General features: G+C 45.3%; 1 protein-coding gene across 1 annotated transcript; it reads right to left on the reverse strand.

The window, feature by feature from the left end:
- Positions 1-24,339: 24,339 nt before the first annotated feature.
- LOC123430237 (desiccation-related protein PCC13-62-like) lies at positions 24,340-25,851 on the reverse strand. The gene is made up of 3 exons (XM_045114117.1): positions 25,368-25,851; positions 25,026-25,251; positions 24,340-24,849 (listed from the first exon to the last, which is right to left on the reverse strand). The coding sequence occupies exons 1-3, from the start codon at positions 25,721-25,723 to the stop codon at positions 24,478-24,480; spliced, it is 954 nt and encodes a 317-aa protein (XP_044970052.1). The 5' UTR covers positions 25,724-25,851; the 3' UTR covers positions 24,340-24,477.
- Between the last annotated feature and the right edge of the window lie 1,949 nt (positions 25,852-27,800).

Raw genomic sequence — 27,800 nt, forward strand, 5'->3', positions numbered from 1 at the left:
GTGTGGCACCGGTGACGATGAAGATCATGCTGGTGATTTGGTGATGGAGATCAAGAAGCACACGATCATGGCCATATCATGTCACTTATGAATTGCATGTGATGTTAATCCTTTTATGCACCTTATTTTGCTTAGAACGACGGTAGCATTATAAGGTGATCCCTCACTAAAATTTCAAGATAAAATTGTGTTCTCCCCGACTATGCACCGCTGTGATAGTTTGTCATTTCGAGACACCACGTGATGATCGGGTGTGATAGACTCAACGTTCACATACAACGGGTGCAAAATAGTTGCACATGCGGAACACTCGGGCTAAACTGGACGAGCCTAGCATGTACAGACATGGCCTCAGAACACCAAAGACCAAAAGGTCGAGCATGAATCATATAGTACATATGATCAACATGGATATGTTCACCACTGAAACTATACTCAACTCACGTGGTAATCGGACTTGAGTTAGTGAATTTGGATCATGCGACACTCGAATAACTAGAGGTATGTCTATTTGAGTGAGAGTTTATAAGTAATATGATTAGCTAAACTCAATTGTTTTGAACATAGTCCATGTAATCTTTTCAAAATTTTATGTTGTAGATCAATGGCTCGCGTTGTAGCAACCCTGAATTTCAATACGTTCCTAGAGAAATCCAAGCTGAAAGATGATGGTAGCAACTTTGTAGACTGGGCTCGAAATCTGAGTCTTATCCTTCAAGCTGGGCAAAAGAATTATGTCCTTGATGCAGCGCTAGGAGATGAACCACCCGCTACGGCTGACCAAGATGTTTTGAACGCTTGGCAAGCTCGTAAGGATGACTACTCACTAGTTCAATGTGCAGTTTTGTATGGCTTAGAACCGAGACTTCAATGACATTTTGAGCATCATGGAGCATATGAGATGTTCCAGGATTTGAAGTTTATCTTTGAGAAGAATGCACGGATCGAGAGGTATGAGACCTCTGGTAAATTCTATGCTTGCAAAATGGAGGAGAATTCGTGTGTCACTGAACACGTGCTCAAAATGTCCGGGTACTCAAACCGTATAGCTGAGGTGGGGATTGCTCTCCCGCAAGAAGCTATCACTAACATAATTCTTCAATCACTGCCACCTAGCTACAAGAGCTTTGTGTTGAAATATAAAGTGCAAGGGATGAATAAGTCACCTGGTTAGTTATTTGCGATGCTGAAAGTCGCTGAGTCAGAAATCCAGAAAGAACATCAAGTGTTGATGGTCAATAAGACCACTAGTTTCAAGAAGAACGGCAAAGGAAAGAAGGGTAAATCCAATAAGAGTGGCAAAACTGTTGCCCCTCCGAGGAAGAAACCCAAGGCTGGGCCTAAGCCGGAAACTGAGTGCTACTATTGCAAGGGGACTGGTCACTGGAAGCGCAACTGCCCCAAGTATCTGGCCGGTAATAAGGCGGCGAATGCCAAACAAGGTATATATGATATACATGTTATTGATGTGAACCTCACCAACTCTTGTAGTAGTGCCTGGGTATTTGATGCCGGTTCTATTGCTCACATTTGCAACTCGAAGCAGGAACAACGGAATAAGCGAAGGCTGACGAAGGATAAAGTGGCGATGTGCGTGGGAAATGGTTCCAAGGTTGATGCGATCACCGTCGGCACGGTCTCACGTGAGTTACCATCGGGATTAGTTATGAACTTAAATAATTGTTATTTAGTGCCTGCGTTAAGCATGAACATTATATCTGGATCTTGTTTATTGCGAGACGGTTACTCATTTAAGTCTGAGAATAATGGTTGTTCTATTTATATGAGTAATATCTTTTATGGTCATGGACCCAATTTGAGGGGTTTGTTCATATTAAATCTCGATTGTGATGATACTCACATCCATAACATTGAGACCAAAAGATGTAGAGTTAACAATGATAACGCCACTTTCTTATGGCACTGCCGCTTAGGTCATATTGGTGTTAACGCATGAAGAAACTCCATGCTGATGGACTTTTGGAGTCACTTGATTTTGAATCACTTGACACATGCGAACCATGCCTCATGGGCAAGATGACTAAGACTCCGTTCTCTAGAACAATGGAGCGTGCAAGTGACTTATTGGAGATTATACATACTGATGTGTGCGGACCAATGAGAATAGAGGCGCGCGGTGGATATCATTATTTTCTGACCTTCACTCACGATTTGAGTAGGTATGGCTATATCTACTTGATGAAGCACAAGTCTGAAATGTTTGAAATTTTTTAGCAATTTCAGAGTGAAATTGAAAATCATCGTAGCATGAAGATCAACTTCCTACGATCTGATCGAGGAGGAGAGTATCCGAGTTATGAGTTTGGTGCTCACTTAAGACAATGTGGAATTGTTTCACAATTGACACCGCCTGGAACACCACAGCGTAATGGTGTGTCTGAACGTCGTAATCGTACTTTCTTAGATATGGTGCGATCTATGATGTCTCTTACCGGTTTTCCATTATCATTTCGGGGCTATGCATTAGAGACATCTGCATTCACTTTAAATAGGGTACCATCAAAATCCGTTGAGACGACAACATACGAGCTATGGTATGGCAAGAAGCCAAAGTTGTCGTTTCTTAAAGTATGGGGATGCGATGCTTATGTCAAAAAGATTCAGCCTGAAAAGCTGGAACCCAAAGCGAAAAAATGTGCGTCTTCATAGGTTACCCAAAAGAGACACTTGGGTATACCTTCTATCTCAGATCCGAGGGCAAAGTGTTTGTCGCTAAGAACGAAGCTTTTCTTGAGAAAGAGTTTCTCTCGAAAGAATTGACTAGGAGGAAGATAGAACTTGATGAGGTTATAGAACCTCTGCTTCAACAAGATGGTGGCGCAGGGAAGAAATAAATTTCTGTCGAGGCAACACCGGTTGAAGAGGAACCTAATGATGATGATCATGAAGCTTCCGATCAAGTTACTGTCGGACCTCGCAGGTCGACAAGAGCACGTACTGCTCCCGAGTGGACCAGGAATCATGTCTTGTCTATCATGTTGTTAGACAACAATGAGCTTGCGAGTTATGGAGAAGCAATGGTGGGCCCAGATTCCAACAAATGGTTAGAGGCCATGAAATTCGAGATAGGATCTATGTATGAAAAAAAAGTGTGGACTTTGGAAGTATTACCTGAAGGTCGCAAGGCTATTCAGAACAAATGGATCTTTAAGAAGAAGATGGGCGCAGACGGTAATGTGATCGTTTATAAAGCTCGACTTGTGGCAAAGGGTTTTTCACAAGTTCAAGGAGTTGACTACAATGAGACAATCTCACCCGTAGCGATGCTTAAGTCCGTCCGAATCATGTTAGCAATAGCTGCATTTTTCGATTATGGAATCTGGCAGATGGATGTCAAAATGGCGTCCCTTAACGGGTTTATTAAGGAAGAGTTGTATATGATACAACCCGAAGGTTTTGTCGACCCAGAGAATGCTGACAAAGTATACAAGCTCCAGCGATCCATTTATGGACTGGTGCAAGCATCTCGGAGTTGGAATAAGCGCTTTGATGAGGTGATCAAGGCGTTTGGGTTTATACAAGTTGTTCGAGAAGCTTGTATTTACAAGAAAGTGAGTGGGAGCTCTGTAGCGTTTCTAATATTTTATGTGGATAACATACTGTTGATTGGAAACAATGCGGAGTTTTTGGAGAGCGTAAAGGATTACTTGAAAAAACGTTTTTCAATGAAAGACCTAGGAGAAGCTGCTTACATATTAGGAATTAAGATCTATAGAGATAGATTGAGGCGCCTAATAGGACTTTCACAAAGCACATACCTTGATAATGTTTTGAAGAAGTTCAAAATGGAACTATCTAAGAAGGGGTTCTTGCCTATGTTGCAAGGTATACAGTTGAGTAAGACTCGGTGTCTGTAACTACAGAAGATAGAGAAAAGATGAGTGTCGTCCCCTATGCTACAGCCATAGGGTCTATCATCTATGCGATGCTATGCACAAGACCGGATGTCAGCCTAGCCATAAGTATGGCAGGCAGGTAATAAAGTATGGCAGGCAGGTTTCAAAGTGATCCAGGAGTGGAACATTGGGCGGCGGTCAAGAACATTCTGAAGTACCTGAAAAGGACAAAGGAAATGTTTCTCGTTTATGAGGGTGACGAAGAGCTCGTCGTAAAGGGTTACATCGATGCAAGCTTTGACACTGATCCGGATGACTCTAAGTCACAAACCGGATACGTATATGTCCTTAATGGGGGTGCAGTAAGCTGGTGCAGTTCCAAGCAAAACGTCGTAGCAAATTCTACATGCGAAGCAGAGTACATAGCAGCCTCGGAGGCGGCTAAGGAGGGTGTCTGGATGAACCAGTTCATGACAGATCTTGGAGTTGTGCCAAGAGCACTAAATCCAATAACTCTGTTTTTGACAACACTGGTGCCATTGCTCTAGCCAAGGAACCAAGGTTTCACAAGCTGGCCAGACACATCAAACGATGCTTCAACGTCATCCGCGACTATGTCGAAGGTGTGGACATAAATATTTGCAAAGTGCACACGGATCTGAATGTTGCAGATCCGCTGACTAAACCTCTACCACGAGCGAAGCATGAACAAGACCAGAACTATATGGGTGTTAGACTCATTACATTCTAAATCACATGAAGATGTGAGACTAGATTATTGACTCTAGTGCAAGTGGGAGACTGTTGGAAATATGCCCTAGAGGCAATAATAAAATAGTCATTACTATATTTCTTGTTTCAAGATAATCATTTATTATCCATGCTATAACTGTATTGAATGGAAACATAAATGCATGTGTGGATATATAGACAAAACTGTGTCCCTAGTGAGTCTCTAGTTGCCTAGCCTATTGATCAAGGATGATTAAGGTTTCCTAGCCATAGACAAATGTTGTCACTTGATGACGGGATCACATCATTAGGAGAATGATGTGATGGGCAAGACCCAAACAATGAACGTAGCATATCATCGTGTCATTTTGTTGCTATTGTTTTCTACATGTCAAGTATTCATTCCTATGACAATGAGATCATGTAACTCACTGACACCGGAGGAATGCCTTGTGTCTATCAAATGCCACAACGTTACTGGGTGACTATAAAGGTACTCTACACGCATCTCCGAAGGTGTCCGTTGAGTTAGCATGGATCAAGAGTGGGATTTGTCACTCCGTGTGGCGGAGAGGTATCTCGGGGCCCACTCCGTAATACAACATCACATATAAGCCTTGCAAGCAATGTGACTAAAGAGTTAGTCACGGGATCTTGTATTACGGAATGAGTAAAGAGACTTGCTGGTAACGAGATTGAAATAGGTATGGAGATACCGACGATCAAATCTCGGGCAAGTAACATACCGAAGGACGAAGGGAATGGTATACGGGATTATATGAATCCTTGGCATAGAGGTTCAACCGATAAGATCTTCGTAGAATATGTAGCATCCAATATGGATATCCATGTCCTGCTATTGGATATTAACCGGGGAGTGTCTCAGGTCATGTCTGCATAGTTCTCGAACCCGCAGGGTCTGCACACTTAAGGTTCGATGACATTTTGGTATAGTTCAGTTATAGGTGCTTGTGACCGAAGTTTTGTTTGGAGTCCCGGATGTGATCCCGGACGTCACGAGGAGTTCCGGAATGGTCCGGTAATGAAGATTGATATATAGGAAGTTGGTATTTGGATTCTGGAAGAATTTCGGGCATTGCCGACAGTGTACCGGGAGTGACGAATGGGTACCGGGGGCCCACCAGGTTGGCCCATCACTCCCCAAGAGGGCCATGTGGACATGATGGTGGCACAATAGCTCTTAGTGGGCTGACTAGTCAACCAAAGAAAGTCCACAAGGTAAAAGTGGAAAAAAACCAAAAGAGGTGGACAACTTGGGGAGGAGTCCTACTCTAAGTAGGAATGGAGGAGGATGACTCCTCTCTAGCTTCAGCCGAGCCCAAGGGGGTTTTCCTTGGTGCTCAAGGCTAGCCCCTCCTTCCTCCTATATATACTAGAGGTTTTAGGGTTTTTGAGACACAATTTCAGCCACGTGCAACCCTCTCCTCTAGTTTGTAGTTCTTCCTCTAGATCGGATTTCTGCGGTGTTTAGGCGAAGCCTTGCAGGAATAGATCACCACCACCACGAGCGCGCCCTCACGCTGCCGGAGAACAAATCTACTTCCCTATCTCTCTTGCTGGATCAAGAAGGCGGAGATCGTCATCGAGTTGTACGTGTGCTGAATGCGGAGGTGCCATCCGTTCGGTGCTAGATCGGGACGGATCATGGGACAGCGGCGATTTGGATCGCGAAAACGTTCCACTACATCAACCGTGTTTCTTAAGGCTTCCCGCTTAGCGATCTACAAGTGTATGTAGATCTGATCTCCCTCTCGTAGATGATCATCACCATGATAGGTCTTCGTGTGCGTAGATTTTTTTTTGTTTCCCATGCGATGTTTCCGAATAGTCTATTCACTTATAAGTTTACAAATGCTACAATACCTTGCTGTTCTTATTTAGTTTTTATTTTATTTTGCAATTGACAATTATCTACTACCAACCACACTACTTACAAGCATGTAAATAATGAGTCCAAGGTGATTGATAACCCTCTTGTCCGTGTTGGGTGTAAGTGTTTGCTCTTTTTTGTGTAGCCACATAAGATGGTGGTTGGTTGCTACTCCTATTAGTCGATAAACATTTTTTCTCTACTCAGGGAAATACTTACCTATATTGTGATGCATCACCTGTTCCTCTTCACGGAAATCCTAACACAGATCGAAAGTATCATGGACCGATGTGAACCCTTATTTGTTTGAGTAAGTATGGTCTCTTTATTGATCTACTAAAAAAGGTACAACAAAAATATCCCAAAGCTGAAGTAGCCATGTGCATAGACAATACTCGAGAGTAAGAGCACCTTTTACAATTTTTTCTGCTTTCATATTAGACGCTCTCTCCTTGTGAATGAAGGTCACCTCCCAGAAACAATTTTAGGATCCTTATGTTGGGGAACGTTGCATGGGAAACAAAAAATTTCCTACGCACACGAAGACCTATCATGATGATGTCCATCTACGAGAGGAGATTTGGATCTACGTACCCTTGTAGATCGCACAACAGGAAGCGTTAAGAAACGCGGTTGATGTAGTGGAACGTCCTCACGTCCGTCAAACTGTCCCACTAACTATACCGCGATCCGTCCCACGATCCGTTCCGATCTAGCGCCGAACGGACGGCACCTTCGCGTTCAGCACACGTACAACTCGATGATGATCTCGGCCTTGTATATCCAGCAAGCAAGACGGAGAAGTAGATGAGTTCTCCGACAGCGTGACGACGCTCCGGTGGTGGTGATGATCTACTCCTGCAGGGCTCCGCCCGAGCTCCACAGAAATCCGATCTAGAGGTAGAACTATGTGGTCTAGGGTTGAGTTACACGTGGCAAAAGTTGTCTCAAATGAGGCCTAAAACTCCACTATATAGGAGGGAGGGGGAGGGCTAGCCTTGAGGGACAAGGCCTCAAGTTGCAGCGACCAAGGGGAGGAGGAGGACTCCTCCTCCAATTAGGTTTGGGAAGGAGGAGACCTCCTCTTCCTTCCCACCTCCCTCGTTCCCTTTTTCTTTTATTTTCCTTTGGTATTTTCTTATGTGGCGCCATGGGACTCTTGGGCTCACTCCACCAGCCCACTAAGGACTTGTGGCGCCACCCTAGTGCCTTGGGCTCACTCCCGGGTGGGTGGGCCCTCCCGGTGATCCCGGAACCCATTCGTCACTCCCAATAGAGTGTCGGAATTGCCCGAAACTTTCTGGTGACCAAATGAAACCATCCTATATATCAATCTTCGCTTCCGGACCATTTCGGAAACCCTCGTGACGTCCGTGATCTCATACGGGACTCCGAACAACATTCGGTAACCACACATATAACTCAACTATACTAAAACATCATCGAACCTTAAGTGTGCAGACCCTGGGGGTTCGAGAACTATGTAGACATGCCCCGAGGCACTCCTTGGTCAATATCCAATAGCGGGACCTGGATGCCCATATTGGATCCCACATATTCTCCGAAGATCTTATCGGTTGAACCTCAGTGTCAAGGATTCATCTAATCCCGTATGTCATTCCCTTTGTCCTTCGGTATATTACTTGCCCGAGATTTGATCGTCCTTATCCGCATACCTATTTCAATCTCGTTACCGGCAAGTCTCTTTACTCGTTCCGTCATACAAGATCCCGTGACTTATACTTAGTCACATTGCTTGCAAGGCTTGTGTGTGATGTTGTATTACCGAGTGGGCACCGAGATACCTCTCCGTCACACCGAGTGACAAATCCCAGTCTTGATCCATACTAACTCAACAGACACCTTCAGAGATATCTGTAATGCACCTTTATAGTCACCCAGTTATGTTGCGACGTTTGATGCACACAAGGTATTCCTATGGTGCCAGTGAGTTATATGATCTCATGGTCATAGGAACAAATACTTGACACGCAGAAGACAATAGCAATAAAACGATACGATCAATATGCTACGTTCATAGTTTGGGTCTAGTCCATCACATGATTCTCCTAATGATGTGATCTCGTCATCAAGCGACAACTCTTGTCTATGCTCAGGAAACCTTGACCATCTTTGATCAACGAGCTAGTCAACTAAAGGCTTACTAGGGACAGTGTTTTGTCTATGTATCCACACATGTATCTATGTTTCTAATCAATACAATTATAGCATGGATAATAAATGATTATTACGAAAAAAGAAATATAATAATAACTAATTTATTATTGCCTCTAGGGCATATTTTCAATAGTCTCCCACTTGCACTAGAGTCAATAATCTAGTTGACATCACCATGTGATTTTAACGAATCTAAAACCCATACAGTTCTGGGGTTTGATCACGTCTTGCTAGTGAGAGAAGTTTTAGTCAACGGTTCTGAATCTTTCAGATCCGTGTGCTCTTTACAAATCTTTATGTCATCTTGTAGATGTTGCTACTACGTGCTATTCGGAAATACTCCAAATATCTACTCTACTATACGAATCCGTTTTACTATGCATAGTTATTCGGATTAGTGTCAAAGTTTGCATCGACATAACCCTTTACAATGAACTCTTTAACCATCTCCATAACCGAGAAAAAAATCCTTAGTCCATTAGTTACTAAGGATAACTTTGACCGCTGATCAATGATTCAATCCTCTATCACTCTATGTACCTCTTACCAGACTTGTGGCAAGGCACACATCAGGTGCGGCACATAGTATGGCATACTTTAGAGTCTATGGCTAAGGCAAAGGAGACGACCTTCATCATTTCTCTTTGTTCTGCCGTGGTCGGGCTTTTGAGTCTCACTCAAATTCACACCTTACAACACATCCAAGAACTCCCTGTTTGTTGATCTATTTTGAACTCCTTCAAAAACATGTCAAGACATGCATTTCAATTGAAAGTTCTCTTTAGCATTTTGATCTATCTCCATAGATCTTGATGTTCAATGTTCAAATAGATCTATCTAGGTTTTTCTTTGAAAAACTCCTTTCAAACAACCCTTATGCTTTACAGAAATTCTACATTACTTCCGATCAACAATATGTCAACCACATATACTTATCTGAAATTCTATAGTGCTCCCGCTCACTTCTTTGGAAATACAAGTTTCTCATAAACCTTGTCCAAACCCAAAAACCTTGATCATCCCATCAAAGCGTACATTCCAACTCCGAGATGCTTACACCAGTCCATAGAAGGATCGCTGGAGCTTGCACACTTGTTAACATCCTTAGGATCGAAAAAACCTTCAGCTTGTATCACATACAACCTTTCCTCAAGGAAACCGTCGAGGAAACAATGTTTTGACATCCTTTGTGCAATATTTCATAAATAATGCAGCAACTACTAACCTAATTCCAACAGACTTTTAGCATCGCTACGATTGAGAAAGTCTCATCATAGTCAACTCTTTGAACTTGTGAGAAACATCTTTGCGACAAATCGAGCCTTTCTTAATGGTGACTTTTCACCATCATCGTCTGTCTTTATTTTAAAGATCCATCTTTACTTAATATTCCTACGACCATCAAGTAGTTCTTCCAAAGTATACACTTTGTCTTCATACATGGATCCTTTCTCGGATTTCATGGCCTCCAGCCATTTGTCGGAATCCGGGTCCACCATCGCATCTCCATAGCTCGTAGGTTCATTCTTGTTCCACAACATGACCTCCAAGACAGGGTTACCGTACTAGTCTGTAGTAGTACATGACCTTGTCGACCTACGAGGTTTGTAGTAACTTGATCCGAAGCTCTATGATCACCATCATCAGTTTCCAGTTCAATTGGTGTAGGCGCCACAGGAACAATTTCCTGTGCCCTGCTACACATTCGTTGAAGTGACGGTTCACTAACCTTATCAAGTTCCACCACCCTCCCACTCAATTCTTTTGAGAGAAACCTTTCCTCGAGAAAGGACCCATTTCTAGAAACAAACACTTCGCTTCCGGATCTGAGATAGGAGATGTACCCAACTGTTTTGGATATCCTATGAAGATGCATTTATCCGCTTTGGGTTCGAGCTTATCACACTGAAACTTTTTCACATAAGCATCACAGCCCCAAACTTTTAAGAAACGACAGCTTAGATTTCTCCAAACCATAGTCTATAGTGTGTCATCTCAACGGAAATACGTGGTGCCCTATTTAAAGTGAATGCGGTTGTCTCTAATGCATAACCCATAAACGATAATGGTAATTTGATAAGAGACATCACAGCATGCACCATATCAAATAGGGCGCTGCTATGACGTTCGGGGACACCATCACACTATGGTGTTCTAGGTGGCATGAACTGCGAAACCATTTCCACTTTGTCTTAATTGTGTACCAAAACTCGCAACTCAGATATTCATCTCTATGATCATATCATAGACAGTTTATCCTCTTGTCATGATGATCTTCACTCTAAAATAGCTTTGAACTTTTCAACATTTCAGACTTGTGATTCATCAAGCAAATACTCATGTATCTACTCAAATCGTGAGTGAAGTAAGAACATAACGATATCCATTGCGTGCCTCAGCACTCATTGGACCGCACACATCAAAATGCATTGCTTCCAACAAGTCACTTTCTTGTTCCATGTGGTATGATTTTGCATGTCTCAAGTTATTCAAAATCAAGTGAATCCAAACGATCCATCTGCATGGAGTTTCTTCATGCGTTTATACCAACAGGTATGGTTTGCATGTCTCAAACGTTTCAAAAATGAGTGAGTACAAAGATCCATCAGCATGGAGCTTCTTCATGCATTTTACACCAACATGACTCAAGCGGTAGTGCCACAAGTAAGTGGTACTATCATTATTACTTTGTATATTTTGGCACTAATATTATGAACATGTGTAACACTACGATCGAGATTCAATAAACCATTGAAGGTAATTATTCAAGCAAATAGAATAACCATTATTCTCTTTAAATGAATAATCGTATTGCGATAAACACGATCCAATCATGTTCATGCTCAACACAAACACCAAATAAGAATTATCTAGGTTAAACACCAATCCCGATGGTAGAGGGAGCGTGCGATGTTTGATCACATCAACCTTGGAATCACTTCCAACACTTATCATTACCTCGCCTTTAGCTAGTCTCCATTTATTCCGTAGCTTTTATTTCGATTTACTAATCACTTAGCAATCGAACCGGTATCTAATACCCTCGGGCTACTAGGAGTACTAGTAAAGTACACATCAATATCATGTATGTCAAATATACTTATGTTGACTTCGCCAGCCTTCTCATCTACCAAGTATCTAGGGTAGCTCCGCCTTAGTGACCGTTCCCCTCATAACAGAAGCACTTAGTCTCGGGTTTGGGTTCAATCTTGGGTTTCTTCATTAGAGCAGCAACTGGTTTGCCATTTCATGAAGTATCCCTTCTAGCCCTTGCCCTTCTTGAAACTAGTGGTTTTACTAACCATCAACAATTGATGCTCCTTCTTGTTTTCTACTTTCGCAGTGTCAAACATTGCAAATCGCTCAAGGATCATCATATATATCCTTGATATGCTATAGTTCATCACGGAGCTCTAGCAGCTTAGTGGCAGTGACTTTGGAGAACCATCACTATCTCATCTGGAAGATTAACTCCCACTTGATTCAAGCGATTGTTGTACTCAGACAATCTGAGAACATGCTCAACGATTGAGCTTTTCTCCTTTACTTTGTAGACAAAGAATCTTGTCGGAGGTCTTATACCTCTCAACAAGGGCACGAGCATGAGATCTCAATTTCATCTCTTAGAACATATCTTATGTTCTGTGACGTTTCAAAACGTCTTCGGCGCCTTGCTTCTAAGCCGTTAAGTATTACACACTGAACTATCACGTAGTCATCAAAAACGTGTATGTCAGATGTTCGCAACATCCATAGACGATGCTCGAGGTGCAACACACCGAGTGGTGCATTAAGGACATAAGCCTTGTGCGCAGCAATGAGGACAATCCTTAGTTTTACGGACTCAGTCCACAAAGTTGCCACTATCATCTTTTGACTAAATTTTCTCTAGGAACATATAAAAACAGTAGAGCTATAGCGCAAGCTACATCATAATTCGCAAAGACCTTTTGACTATGTTCATGATAATTAGAGTTTAACTAATCAAATTACTTAATAAACTCCCACTCAAAAAGTACATCTCTCTAGTCATTTGAGTGGTACATGATCCAGATCGACTAACTCAAGTCCGGTCATCACGTGAGTTGAGTATAGCTTTAGTGGTAAGCATCTCTATGATAATCATATCAACTATACGATTCATGCTCTACCTTTCGGTCTCTTGTGTTTCCGAGGCCATGTGTGCACATGCTAGGCTCGTCAAGTTTAACCCGAGTGTTCCGCGTGTGCAACTGCTTTGCACCCGTTTTATGTGAACGTTGAGTCTATCACACCCGATCATCACGTGGTGTCTCGAAACGACGAACTGTCGCAACGGTGCACAGTCAGGGAGAACACAATTTCATCTTGAAATTTTAGTGAGAGATCACCTTATAATGCTACCGTCATTCTAAGCAAAATAAGGTGTATAAAAGGATTAACATCACATGCAATTCATAAGTGACATGATATGGCCAGCATCTTGTGCTTCTTGATCTCCATCACTAAAGCACCGGCATGATCTTCTTGTCACCGGCGCCACACCATGATCTCCATCATCATGATCTCCATTAACGTGTCACCATAGAGGTTGTCGTGCTATCTATGCTATTACTACTAAAGCTACGACCTAGCAACATAGTAAACACATATGCAAACACAAACATTAGTTTAAAGACAATCCTATGGCTCCTGTCGGTTGCCGTAGCATCGACGTGCAAGTCAATATCAACTATTACAACATGATCATCTCATACATCCAATATATCACATCACGTCATTGGCCATATCATATCACAAGCATACCCTGCAAAAACAAGTTAGACGTCCTCTAATTTGTTGTTGCATGTTTTACGTGGCTGCTATGGGTATCTAGTATGATCGCATCTTACTTACGCAAAAACCACAACGGAGATGTGCGGATTTCTATTTAACCTCTCCAGCGACTGCCTCGGTCAAAACCAAATCAACTAAAGTTGAAGAAATCGACACCCGCCAGTCATCTTTATGCAACGAGGTTGCATGTCAATCGATGAAACCAGTCTCTCGTAAGCGTACGAGTTATGTCGGTCCGGGCCACTTCAATCCAACAATACCGCTGAATCGAGAAAAGACTAATCAGGGCAGCAAATCGAACATCACTATCCACAAAACCTTTTGTGTTCTACTCGAGATAACATCTACGCATGAACCTAGATCATGATGCCACGGTTGGGGAACGTTGCATGGGAAACAAAAAATTTCCTATGCACACGAAGACCTATCATGGTGATGTCCATCTACGAGAGGAGATTTGGATCTACGTACCCTTGTAGATCGCACAACAGGAAGCGTTAAGAAACGCGGTTGATGTAGTGGAATGTCTTCATGTCCCTCGAACCGTCCCACGAACCGTTCCGCATCCGTTCCGATCTAGCATCGAACGGACGACACCTCCGCGTTCAACACATGTACAACTAGACGATGATCTCGGCCTTCTTGATCCAGCAAGCAAGGTGGATAAGTAGATGAGTTCTCCGGCAGCGTGACGGCGCTCCGGTGGTGGTGATGATCTACTCCTGTAGGTCTCCGCCTGAGCTCCGCAGAAATCCGATCTAGAGGTAGAACTATGTGGTCTAGGGTTGAGTTGCACGTGGCAAAAGTTGTCTCAAATCAGCCCTAAAACAGCACTATATTTAGGAGAGAGGGGGAGGGCTAGCCTTGAGGGACAAGCCCTCAAGGTGCGCCGGCCAAGGGGAGGAGGAGGAGTCCTCCTCCAATTTGGGTTGGGAAGGAGGAGTCCTCCTCTTCCTTCCCATCCCCTCTTTCCCTTTTCTTTTATTTTCCTTTGGTGTTTTCTTATGTGGCGCCATGGGCCCCTTCGGCTGACTCCACCAGCCCACTAAGGACTTGTGGAGCCACCCTAGTGCCTTGGGCTCACTCCCAGGTGGGTGGTCCCCTCCCGGTGAACTCCCGGAACCCATTCGTCACTCCCACTACAATGCAGGAATTGCCCGAAACTTTGTGGTGACCAAATGAAATCATCCTATATATCAATCTTCGTCTCCGGACCATTCTGGAAACCTTCGTAATGTCCGTGATCTCATCTGGGACTTCGAACAACATTCAGTACCGCACATATAACTCAACTATACTAAAACATCACCGAACCTTAAGTGTGCAGACCCTGCGGGTTCGAGAACTATGTAGAGATGCCCCGAGGCACTCCTCGGTCAATATCCAATAGTGGGACCTGGATGCCCATATTGGATCCTACATATTCTCCGAAGATCTTATCGGTTGAACCTCAGTGTCAAGGATTCATATAATCCCGTATGTCATTCCCTTTGTCCTTTGGTATGTTACTTGCCCGAGATTCGATCGTCGGTATCCGCATACCTATTTTAATCTCGTTACCGGCAAGTCTCTTTACTTGTTCCGTAATACAAGATACCGTGACTTATACTTAGTCACATTGCTTGCAAGGCTTGTGTGTGATGTTGTATTACCGAGTGGGCCCCGAGATACCTCTCCGTCACACGGAGTGACAAATCCCAGTCTTGATCCATACAAACTCAACGGACACCTTCGGAGATACGTGTAGAGCACCTTTATAGTCACCCAGTTATGTTGCGACGTTTGATGCACACAAGGTATTCCTCCGGTGCCAGTGAGTTATATGATCTCATGGTCATAGGAACAAATACTTGACATGCAGAAAACAATAGCAATAAAACGGTACGATCAATATGCTACATTCATAGTTTGGGTCTAGTGCATCACATGATTCTCCTAATGATGTCATCCCGTCATCAAGCGACAACATTTGTCTATGGTCAGGAAACCTTGACCATCTTTTATCAACGAGCTAGTCAACTAGAGGCTTACTAGGGACAGTGTTTTGTCTATGTATCCACACATGTATATATGTTTCTAAACAATACAATTATAGCATGGATAATAAACGATTATCACGAACAAAGAAATATAATAATAACTAATTTATTATTGCCTCTAGGGCATATTTCCAACACCTTAATATCCATGAGCATGATGATGTAGGCGCCTTTCCTCCCGCCATTGACAGGGAATTCGACACCCTTGCCAAGCGACGGGTCCAACTAGAAAAGGGTTCCCTCTCCATTGCCTATGAAACTTCTTATACCCATGTGGATATCATGTTTAATATCCTAGAGGGACTTCGAGAACCAGGAGCACTTTGGACAATTGCAAGCAAGGAACTAGGCAACCCTATAGGCATTTAGCTTTTATAAGATGCAACCATTTCCCTCCTTCATCCTTTAGAATCCACTACACCCATCTCAGCATAAGGGCACTTTCATCCATTGGTCTGCGAGAATTTGTAAAACCCTTGTGTATTTAGGGTAGCAGATATCAACCCACTTAATCATGTCCTAGTGGCAATTGGTCGCTTGTTAGAAGAATTTTGATAGATCCTTGTCAAATGAGCAACATACCTATTTTCACATAATATACGACGCCATCATATAAATGGGCATGCTAGAGAGATACGAGTCTATAAGCACGAATTTACTCACTTCAGAGGCGAATCTCTCGTGCCACGACTCCGTCTTGAACGCAACACATCCCAAAAGTAGCTCAAAGTCCCAAGTATGGATCCTAGAATCAAAAAGTGACATCCTCAAATATGCAAGGATAACCTACAATTAATTAAGGTTGTCCTCTATTTGGTGCCAATTCACAAGAAAAAATACCATGACCACAACCTCGCTCTTGTCGAAGTTGATCCAAAGTCCCTACATGACTACAAAGCAGAGGAAAAAAGAAACTTAAGATTGATAATATCCATTACCCACCCCTCCAGCATGACCATGATATCATCTACATACTGGAGATGCTCCACACCACCTCTAGGGTTAGTATACCCAACCGCACCAGAGACGTGGTCGATCATCCTAGCTCCAACCAGGATGTCCGCTAGGGAGTCAAGCACAAGATTGAAGAGGATGAGAGAAATAGGATACCCCTGCCTCACCTGCGTGGCGACCTAAAATAGGAGCTCGCCTCTCCATTAACATTGATGGTGGTTTTATCACTCATGACCATCTGCATGGTCCAACAACACCAACGATCATCAAACCCCCTCCGTTGAAGGACTTGGCGGAGAAAGACCAGTCCAAGAGATCATAAGCATTCTAGAAATTCAACTTAAAGAACACACCCTTCTAGCACCAAATCATAACCAAATGAACAATTTCATGATGCGCCAAGATCCTATCGTGAATACGACGCTCTTAGGAAAGGCGAACTAGTAAGGGTGTGTGAGGCATACCACCGCAATGGCAAACCGCATTGCACACACCTTAGAGAATATCCGTTGAAGAGCATTTATCATCATGATCAATCTTATTTGACGGATATCCATTTCCCCAACTAATTTTGGGACCAGGTTACCACTACGAAGTTCAGACGGGACATGTCCAATTTCCAAACGTAGAATTTTTAGAACAGACGCACAATCATCACCTAAAGATGCTCCCAAAACTTATGGGAAAATGAGATCAAGAGGCCATTTAGACCGGATATCGAGCGAGCCTTCAGGTTAATTTGCAATCGCCAAACCTATATATTTTTAAATGTTATTGTTATTTTAACAAATTCGAAAAATGTATGCCCTAATTTAAAAAATAATAATATCAAAACTATGACCCCATCAGCCGAAGAAACTCTCCGGCCTAGCTTAGGCCGAAGTCAACTCTTTGGTGTACTCTAGGCTAAAGAGTTGCAGAAATCGGCGTGAGAGCACTCTTTGGTTTTCTCCAGACTGAAGAGTGCTTACGGTACAAAATGCAATTGGGATGGTATCAAAAGAAAATGTTATCAACACAAAAAATATCCCCCTCATTTAAACGGTCGATTTTGATAAAAATTATCTTAATCCAACGTATGCAACCTGTACAGTCAAAACAATATCACGGGGTAGAAGCTGTAGAGTTGCTTCGGACAGGTCGAATGGATTTGATTCGGTGAGACCGTATGGATGTCCAAAATTTGTCACGGAACTCCCTATGCATTCGGTGAGACCGAATGAAATCACTCGTAAATTCTGAACGGAATACCGAAGAGTATAGAAGGTTGATCACGTCCATTCGACGAGACCGAATGAAACCACCTGAAGCCTCCGAATGGATGCGGAAAATTGCCAAATATTTATATGTGAGTGAAGTTAGGATTTTTAAAGTTTTTGATAGTTGAAAGCAACCCACTCATAAGAATGACATATCCAAACATTCGTGACATCCATACGGTTTCACCTAGTCAAATTTGCCTTGATATTTTCGACTCTACTGGTTGTATACAACCTCATATTTAGATGATTTTTATATCCAAATCAACCATTTTCGTGTTGATAGCATTTTCATTTGATGCCATCTCAACTGTGTTTTGTGCCCTTAAACACTCTTCGTCATGGAGAAAACCGAAGAGAGTTCTTCGGCCGATTTCTGCTCTCTTCGGCCTAAGTTAGACCAAAGAGTACGCTTTCGGCCTAAGTAAGGCCGGCGGGGTCATAGTTTTCAATTTTTTCAAATTAGGGCATAAACTTTCGAATTTGTTATTTAAAAAAAATCCACCAGACCAAACTCCTGAGGCAAGATTGAGAGAATCAGTTCCACATTCTCGTCAATAGACACCCTAGCCTCGGCTAGCTAGCTAGCAGTTTACAAACCAACACAACCCTAAACCAGAGCTCCGCTATGAAGACGTCCTTGCATCCTCCAAGAGGACGGCTTTTTTTCCAAGGCACGGCGCTGCATATTCGCAATGCCATGAAAGTAAGCAGTGTTGGCATTCCGTGGAGAGGCCAATTCTCACGATTGCGTTGGCGCCAGAAAATATTTCCACCATCATAGCCGCGGCCGCACTCCAGCGGCACCTGCTGCAGAGCCACTCCCAGTGGTGGCCCTAGAGGGTGGCCATGCGCGCAACCAGGCCGCACGACCAGAGGAGACCAGCGGAGGGCGTCGAGAGGGCAAAGACCCCGTTGACGACTTCTTCAGGGAGACCAGGAGGACCGCAGTTGCCTCTGTGGTAGCAGACCCAGTGGCGGCCAAAGTTCGTGCTGCTGCAGAGGCGGCAGTAGCTGCACCACTAGGCTTCGGCGGCGAGAGCTTCTTCGACGACGACGTCGACGAGGCCGAGCGGGTGCAACTTGATGAATTCAGCCCCACGCTCTCTGCTGCTACGACGGACTGCGGCCAGTTCAACCGCGCCACACCTACAACAGCCTGCAGAATGGAGGTGCAGCTAGACGCCGTCACCAGCCGTGTTTGCCAGCTCGAGATCTCCGCTGACGACGGCAACCTGCAGCAGCGCCGCGGAATTTTCCGCGCAACAGAGCCGGCTATCCTCGCCACGCCGGCTAGAAGACCGTCAGCGCCGCCAAAGAACCGCTCTGCTGCCACTCCAACTAGGCACAGCGCCCGGCTTGCAGCTAACCCTTTCTCTATCCCGGTGGCGCAGCGTGCCTCCTTCCGCATCATAAAAGAACTAGGGCTCTTAGGACCGAGAGAGAAGCTGACCGAGGACGTCGCAAAAGCGCTCATCAGGCGCTTCGAGGAGCCACTGTCAGACAGCGACATTGCTGTCATTGCGAAGCTCACACACTTAGACAGCGGTGCGCTGCGCGTCATGGCACGCATGGCAGGACCCGATGGACATGCCGCGGAGGCCGGTGTGTAGTATGTTAGCCTTCAATCAACTCCAATGGCGGTCGGCTAGTAGCTGGTCTAAGTTAGGTTTTAGTTTCATGTCCAAGGTTAGTGGTAGAGATCATCATAGTCGACGTATTCTGGGGCATATTGGTGGACGTCGATGCCCCCCTTGTATGGTAGCAGCGGTGTTGTGCATGGGCCAGAGGCCATCTAGTTTATTTAGCCATTGGAGTTTGTTTATGTCTCCAAATGAATGACAACCTTCTTCCAATTATGTCATGGAACGTCCGGGGACTGAACAACCCAGTCAAGAGAGCGGCCATTCACGAGGTGGGTTTAGCTCACCGCGCTGCAATCCTCTGCCTTCAAGAAACTAAGATCACAGATTGGACACCAACTATTATTAGGGATATTGGGGGGCAATCCCTAGATGATTGCATAGTGCTGCCGTCTATCGGTGCAAGTGGAGGGGCGGCGATTCTATGGAACAGGAACCTAGCTACGGTACAATCGCATGCTATAGGCGTCTACGCAATCACAGCAAAAGTAACACTTCTAGGGCAGCTCAATAGCTTCTGGATCACATCTGTCTATGGTCCAACGGATGACGCCAGAAAGGAAGATTTCCTCCGTGAGATCACCCTCTCCGCACCGCCGATGGGGGAGCCATGGCTGATCAACGGAGACTTCAACCTCATCTACGAAGCTAGGGATAAGAGTAACCTCAACCTGAACCGTAGGCTGGTGGGCAGATTTAGATCAGCAATCGACACTGCGGGTCTCAAAGAGATCAAATGCAAAAATAGGCGCTTCACGTGGAGCAATGAGCATCGTGACGCAACCATGGTCAGCATAGATAAATTCTTCTGCAACCAGGCCTGGGAACAACTTTTTCCCTCTGCCTCCCTCTTAGCGGCATCTATGGCTACATCCGACCACTGCCCGCTTCTCCTTGCCGACACTGCTGCCTCGCCTAGGCCGGCCACGTTTAAGTTCGAAAGCTTCTGGCCAAACCTCCCCCGGTTTCATGAAACGGTCATGGCGGCTTGGAGTAGACCGGTACAAGCAACTTCCGCTTTCTAGCGACTGCACATCAAGCTAGGGCGAACTGCGCGCGACCTTAGAATTTGGAGCAAGGCTTTTCTTAGCAAGGCAAAAATCCAATTCCACATAGCAACAGAGCTGATTCTTCGATTCGATGTAGCACAGGAATCGCGGCCCCTGTCCGAAGCTGAGTTCAACCTCCGTAAGCTTCTAAAGCTACGTCTGTTAGGACTGTCAGCGATCGAGCGTGCAAGGAGACGGCAAGCATCTAGGCTAACTTGGATACGGGTAGGAGACGCTGGAACAAAAAATTTCCACGCTAAAATGAGATCCCGTAGACGAAAGAACTTCATCCATAGCCTTCAAAGTACAAATGAGATTGCTACATCGCACGTGCAAAAAGAGGCACTCATCTACAGCCACTTCAACGCCAGCCTAGGAACCAAAGCGGTCCGCCTCAGAGGCATTGATTGGACTGCACTAGACATGCCCTCTCTACAAAACTCAGGGCTAGACAACCCCTTCTCCGAGTCGGAGATATGGGATGCGATAAAAGCTTCTCCCTTAGAAAAGGCGCCGGGTCCTGATGGTTTCATAGAAATGTTTTTCAAAAGCTGCTGGCAGCATATCAAAGCCGACGTCATGTTAGCTTTCAATAGTTTCTATCACCTGGCAAGAGGAGACTTCACTAGTTTAAACACAGCAACGGTGATTCTCATCCCAAAAAGGATGGAGCAACAGAGATCCAGGACTTTAGGCCAATCAGTTTGATACACTCCTTCGCCAAACTAGTAGCAAAAGTCCTATCACTTCGGCTATCCACGGTGATATCAGACATCATCTCTCCGGCACAGTCCGCATTCTTACGCTCGAGGTCAACGCAAGATAACTTCCTATATGTGCAAAATGTGATTATAAGGCTACACCGCCAGAGGATACCTGCACTACTTCTCAAGCTAGACATTGCTAAGGCATTCGACAACGTCTCCTGGGAATACCTACTAGAGCTGCTGCAAGTGCTAGGATTTCCACCAAGATGGCGTGACTGGATCGCCCTGCTGCTCGGAACCTCATCATCGTCATTTGTGCTCAACGGAACACCTGGGGGCCGTATCCACCATCGCAAGGGGCTGCACCAGGGAGATCCACTATCACCCCATCTCTTCATAATAACCATCGACCCTCTTCACAAACTAATTTCACGGGCGACAGATAGGCAGATGCTAGCTCCACTGCCGGGTAGACATATCCCCCTTAGAGTCAGCCTTTATGCTGACGATGCTGTGATCTTTGCTACACCGTCCAGACAAGAAATAGACACGCTACTTGACATCCTTCACGACTTCGGGAACGCGACGGGGCTACGTATTAACCCAGTGAAATCGACGGCAACGGCCATTCGATGTGAAGGAATCAACCTCCAGGAGGTTCTGCGTAGCTTTGGGGGACAGACAGTAGACTTCCCTGTTAGATACCTAGGCCTCTCCCTCACGCTCTCGCGGCTGCGCCTAGTCCACATCCAGTTCATCCTAGATAGAATTCGGGCCAGGCTCGCTGGATTGAAAGGGAGACTCCTCACAATAGCTGGTAGAAGAGTTCTGGTTAGGAATGTCCTAACATCCTTGCCCACTTTTGCCCTATCTGTGTTGCGGGTTCCAAAGAAATTCCTTCTAGAGATCGACAAGGCCCGCCGCCGATTCCTATGGGCACAACACGAGGAGGTTTCTGGGGGTAAATGCAAAGTAGGCTGGCAAGGGGTTTGTTGCCCAATAGAAAACGGAGGTCTCGGGATATTAGACATGACACGTTTCACCAAAGCTCTGAGGCTACGTCGGCTATGGCTATCCTGGACGACCCAAAATAGACCATGGAATGGCATGCGGCTCCCATGTGATAAGGGCGATGAAGCCCTGTTCAACGCCTCTACGTTAGTTTCACTAGGCAATGGTGAACGGGCTTCGTTTTGGAACTGCCCCTGGACAGGCTCAGGAAACCTCAAGTCGGCCTTCCCAAACCTTTTTAGGCACACCCGTAGGAAAAATAGATCTGTCAAGGAGGCACTTCAAAATAACAACTGGATTGTAGACCTCGCACACAGTGACACGGCCAACATATGAGAAGAAGCGATCAGGTTGAATAGATGGATCCAATTCAAGGATATCCGGCTGCAAGAGCAAGTTTGCGACTCCATCCGATGGATTCATGAAGCTTCAGGTGTATACTCTGCCGGCTCGGCATATAAAGCCCAATTCCAGGGGTTTTATAAATCAGACTTCCCTCGGCTGATATGGGCCACCTGGGCACCGGCAAAGCTAAAATTCTTCACATGGCTGCTACTCAAGGATAGGTTATGGTGTAATGATCGTCTACAAAGAAGAGGTTGGGCAAACAACTACTTCTGCCAATTGTGTCTGAGAAACCTTGAGTCATCAGTGCACTTGTTCTGGCAATGCCCGATAGCGTTAGTTGTATGGTCGCAGGCGGCAGGGTATGTCGGCTGCAATTCCCTCCACCCAGCCAATTGGGCCGGCAGCACCAAGTCAGCAGCTATCATTTCCAAAATGATAAGAAATTCGCCGGCAGAGCACAACAAGGCGATCAAATCTATGGTCATCATAATTCTTGCAGCGATCTGGAAGGAAAGAAACGATTGCACTTTCAGGAACAAAAAGGGGCAAGTCCAAGATATCAAGGAGGAAATCAACAGAAACATTGCGGCTATGGCGCGACGCAGGCGCAATACTCCTAGAGCACCCCTTTGAGGAACCATCATGAGAGTCTGCTAGATAACCACCCTTTTTCTTTTTCTGCTTCTTCTTCTTACTTCTTTGATCCACTGATCACCCTCCACCTTTTTATGTTATTTCTTATCCATGTGCTCCCTGCTATTTTAATACAAGCCGGCCAACGCCGGATCTTTCAAAAAAAATATATATCTTCATAAGGTAGGCTTCAAAGTCAATACCATTTAGAGCATCTCTAATAAACGTGTTAAAAAAACGCCACACTAAAAAATTAGTCTTTTTGCGCGCTACCGCTCCGGACGCTTCAGTGGAGCCACAAAAACCGCGTGCGCGGTATAACCAGTTCAGCGCACAGGCGAAAACACCATCACACGTTGTTTATTTCCTGCGCCCGCTCCCGCGCGCTGCATACTTGAGCGCCCGCTCGCAACTCCACCTACCCCATCCAACCGCGGCGGCGACGCCGCTCGCGCCACCCCATTTCGCATACTTGAGCGCCCGCTCGCAACTCCACCTACCCCATCCAACCGCGGCGGCGACGCCGCTCGCGCCACCCCATTTCTTTCGACGACCGTTCCGGCGCTTCCCCGACCTATCCCCGCGCCGCCGCTGCTTCCTCCTCTCTCTCTAGTCACCGCCGCCCCTTGCGCACGGCAGTAGTCCGGCGAACAGCGCCGGCCGTCCATTGCCGCTTGACGCCCGCAAGGTGTTCAACAAAACATCGGTAATGTATATATTGGATTCAACTACACTTTTTTACATGAATTTAATGCATGTTGTTTGTAGTTTTTATAGCTTAGTTTAAATTAAACATTGTAGGTGAGTTCCTCAAATGATTCTTCGAAAAAAGAATTTGATATGAAAGAGGAGGAGGATCTTGCAATGATTTTAGCTATGTACATCAATAAAAGACTCAAGCACAGTGGTTTGGTTATGAGTCGGCAGAGAATTTGAAAGGATATGATCGATTTTTGTTGATTTATTTTGTTTGTGTTTGATCTTTTTTCTTATGTTTTAAGCGCATATGTTGAACTTAAACGCATATGTTATTCAACGATATCGCACTGCATTTTAACGCGTTTGCTGAAGCTATGCGCGCTGCATTTTACAACGGTCGCCGCCTTTCCCGCATCAAAAAGGGCCCGCCGCACGTTCGACGGGTGTTTGGAGATGCTCTCAAGCCACTTCTCTGTGATAAGACCAAATTCGTCCGCTGTCACAGGAAGCTTGGGGTTCCATGGTTGATTCTGGAACTTGCAGGTCCTTTTATTGATTATTAGCATGCATAAGGACAACACACACATGTATGATGCATAGTCTACAGTTTGCTTTAGAGAACAACAAACACTCCAGATGTATACATGTCCGTGATTGATCGTCTACATGAGGAGGCCCCTGGCGATGCGGCCATCAGCGCCCTGGGGAAAGAACCCGCCGGCCTGGGCGGGGCTTCCGGTGCCGTACACGATGCCGAGGATCTCCTCGGGCGTGCGATCGTAAGCGAGTGAGAAGCGGTCGCCGGCGATGATGTTCCCCACGGTCTGCCCCTCGGGCCCCTGACCAGGCGCCACCACTAGCCCTTCGTCCTTCACTCCCCTCCTCCCCAGCTCGTTCCGCAGCTCGGAGATGTGCGCGGTCACCTCCGCCACACCAACACCATAGCTCGCCACCCGCGACAGTCCGCGCTCGTACAACAGAGCCCGGATCACAGCGTCCTGTGCCGATTCCACGCCCAGCAGTCCCGCCACCAGCTGCGTGCAATCAATCACAGAAGTACTACTATCAGTTACTGTACTAATTACTATCACGTACATGTAATTAACGGGAATATCAGTACGCATGCACGCATTTTGTGTGTGCAATCAATACGGCTATGGGGTAAGTAGTGGTAGGGTGATCACGCTTATGGCGTAGCTTAGGTACGTACCCTTCTGGCCTGAGGAGTGAGGAGGTGGGGGTTCGCGCCGACGTAGCCAGTAAGGCCGACGTAGGGGATGATGTAGGAAGCGATGAGGAAGTTGAGGCTGTTCTCGTATGGGTTGAAGGGCGGGTCCAGCGTCGTGTTCATCGCCTGCTCCACGATCTTGCCGATGTTGGTCGCGCTGATGTCCAGCTGCGGCCGCGGGAATCCCCTCACGGTCTGCTTGATCGCCCTGCACATACACACGCACGCACTGTCCATAAACGATATGCCACTTCTGTGCCACTAATAGTTCTTGGTCGGGAGAGAGTACGAGTGGCCGAATTGTGAGCTTAATAGCGTACGTACCTGAGGTGGCCAACTTCTTGGTAGCAGAACTGTGTGGCGACGTCTCGGACGAAGGGAGTGAGGGCGGCGGTCTGGCCACCGATTGGGGGCGGACCGCCGCTGGTGAGGTTGACGTCGATGCCATCCAGGCCGTAGCCCAGCGCCGACCAGCAGAAGAACTCCGCCTCCAGGTACTCGAGGTTCAGCGGGAACTCCAGCAGGTCCACGTCCGATTGTGGCAGCATCGTGCCGCCGCCGCCGCCGAAGAACCCACGGTACCGTGCCCACTCGTTGTCCATGTCCTGCGCCCGGCAGACGCCGACGCAGAGAGCAACCGCCACCAAGGCGACCACGACGACGGTGGCCGGCGGACCCATGGCAATACTAGTTGCAGCTCGTATAGTATGATCCCGAGTTGGGAGTTGGGACTTGTTCCCACACGCCAAGGATGGTAGGATCACTGATCTGCAGGTTTGGGGGACTCGACTTCTGCGTGTTCTCGTCCTCGGGATCAGCGAATGTAATATAGGCGGTGCGGCACATGCGGAAGGGGTGAAACGTGGATCATGACGTGGACGGGAACGGGAAGAGGAGTGGGGGTGGCGTGCCAAGGGTGTGGCGTCCGGGGGAGCTACGTGTGGCGTTGTTTAAACGGCCGGTCGCTGTTTCCTTTGTCTTGGAGGAAATTTGAGTGGGTCGACCATTACTCCATTGTGTGACGTTTTCTGTGCACTTGTCTTGCGAGTTTTCTAGTTTTGGACCTTACCTTGGGCTCTTGAAGTACACACTATGGTGGCGCAAATTACACAAGTTCCCGTACACGAAATGGGACATGCGATGTGCGCTCAGAAAGAAAGGTAGGAAGGGCGAAGAAACAAGGTCTCACATGTGCTTGCAAGGCATTATAAAACAGTGCTTGCAAGGGAAATATTAGCTTGATGCACCCTTTTTTTTAAGTTAGCAACGTGTTTATAATTTTAGAAACATGTCTTGTCCCCTAAGTCCTAAGTAAGCTCCTAGTCCTGCAAGCATGGCTCAACACCATCCAACACCACTGCCCTAAGACCAATGAAAAAATAGCGTGTTATACAAAATAGCATCCCTTCTAAAAATATGTTATTAGTGTGCTATAGCACGCTATAACGTGTTATTAGCGAGACATTATACATTGATCAATTTAGCGAGCCAATTCTGTATACGCTATAGGATGCTATTAGTGATGGTATAGCGCTATTTTTTTCAGTGCCTAAGACACACACATATTTCCACATTCTGTATTTCAACAAAACCATCCATCAGTTTCATCACTTAACCTCTTCTCGTCCCACCAACGGCAGCCGTAGTGTTCATCTGATCGCAATCTCATCAATCGTAGGATGATGCACTTGGTGCGAGGTGGCCAACAACTATGAACGCCCTTGAAGGCGTGGCCATCGGAATGGACACCACCAAATGCACATCGACGGCAACGCCCTCGCATGCACGTGAGGTGTGGCTTCTTCAAAACACATTTATCTACCAATCTCCTCCTTTACAGTCTATGCAACCGAACTTTTTGTTTTAAGCATATGCTCATATTTATTATCCAATCCTCCATTTGTGCTTCCTTTTCTCTGCAACATAACCATTTCTTGTTCCTTCATTCAATCGTTCACAAAAAGTTTGACCTAGTGGCGGAAATTATGCATAGTTCTCTAACCGGATGGTGGTTGCATTGAACATTATATAATTGCAATTAACATTAAGCTATGAATATAATTGGCAACTACATGAATACTTAATTAGGACCTTCTACGGAAATTTTAAGATTCTTAGTTATGATATATGATTATAGAAAAATAAGCTTTTTCGCATCATAAATGTCTATGGTCAATAGTGCAATAGTGGCATACTCTGATTATTTAAAATTTTAGATACATTTTTGCTTCCCTAATCTTGAATTTATTTATTTTTGAAATATGAATTTTAAATTCTAACTTGTGCTGAAAGAGATAAATATTATGTTTGGCTCTGGGAAATATGTGCCAACCATTTTTGTTAGCTCCCTAAATTTGAAGACAGGGCCAACAATATATCTTACTCTACTTTATTTCTTAATCTAAAGACCAAATGGTAAAACAACTCCTTTCATATAAACATATTGCAATGTAATCTACAAAGACAAGAAATCATGCAAATAAGATGGATGTGTTGTCCTGCGCGTATGTATGTTGTCCATGATTTGTATTTTTTAGGGAAACTATAAAACATTATTCATCAACTAGTTCCAACGGGATGATTACGTTATCATGCGGCTCAATTAGCCAGACATGTGTACATATGTCAAGATATAGTGAATGCTTGGCTAGACTATCGGCTTGGTGATTCCTAGACCTATTCTCATGAAGGAAATTGCACTCCTCGAAGAGTTGTGGATGTAGTCTGACCTCCCTTATGATAGGGCCATGAGCACCT

Source organism: Hordeum vulgare, chromosome 2H, assembly GCF_904849725.1.
Source record: "Hordeum vulgare subsp. vulgare chromosome 2H, MorexV3_pseudomolecules_assembly, whole genome shotgun sequence".
Classification (NCBI taxonomy): Eukaryota; Viridiplantae; Streptophyta; class Magnoliopsida; order Poales; family Poaceae; genus Hordeum; species Hordeum vulgare.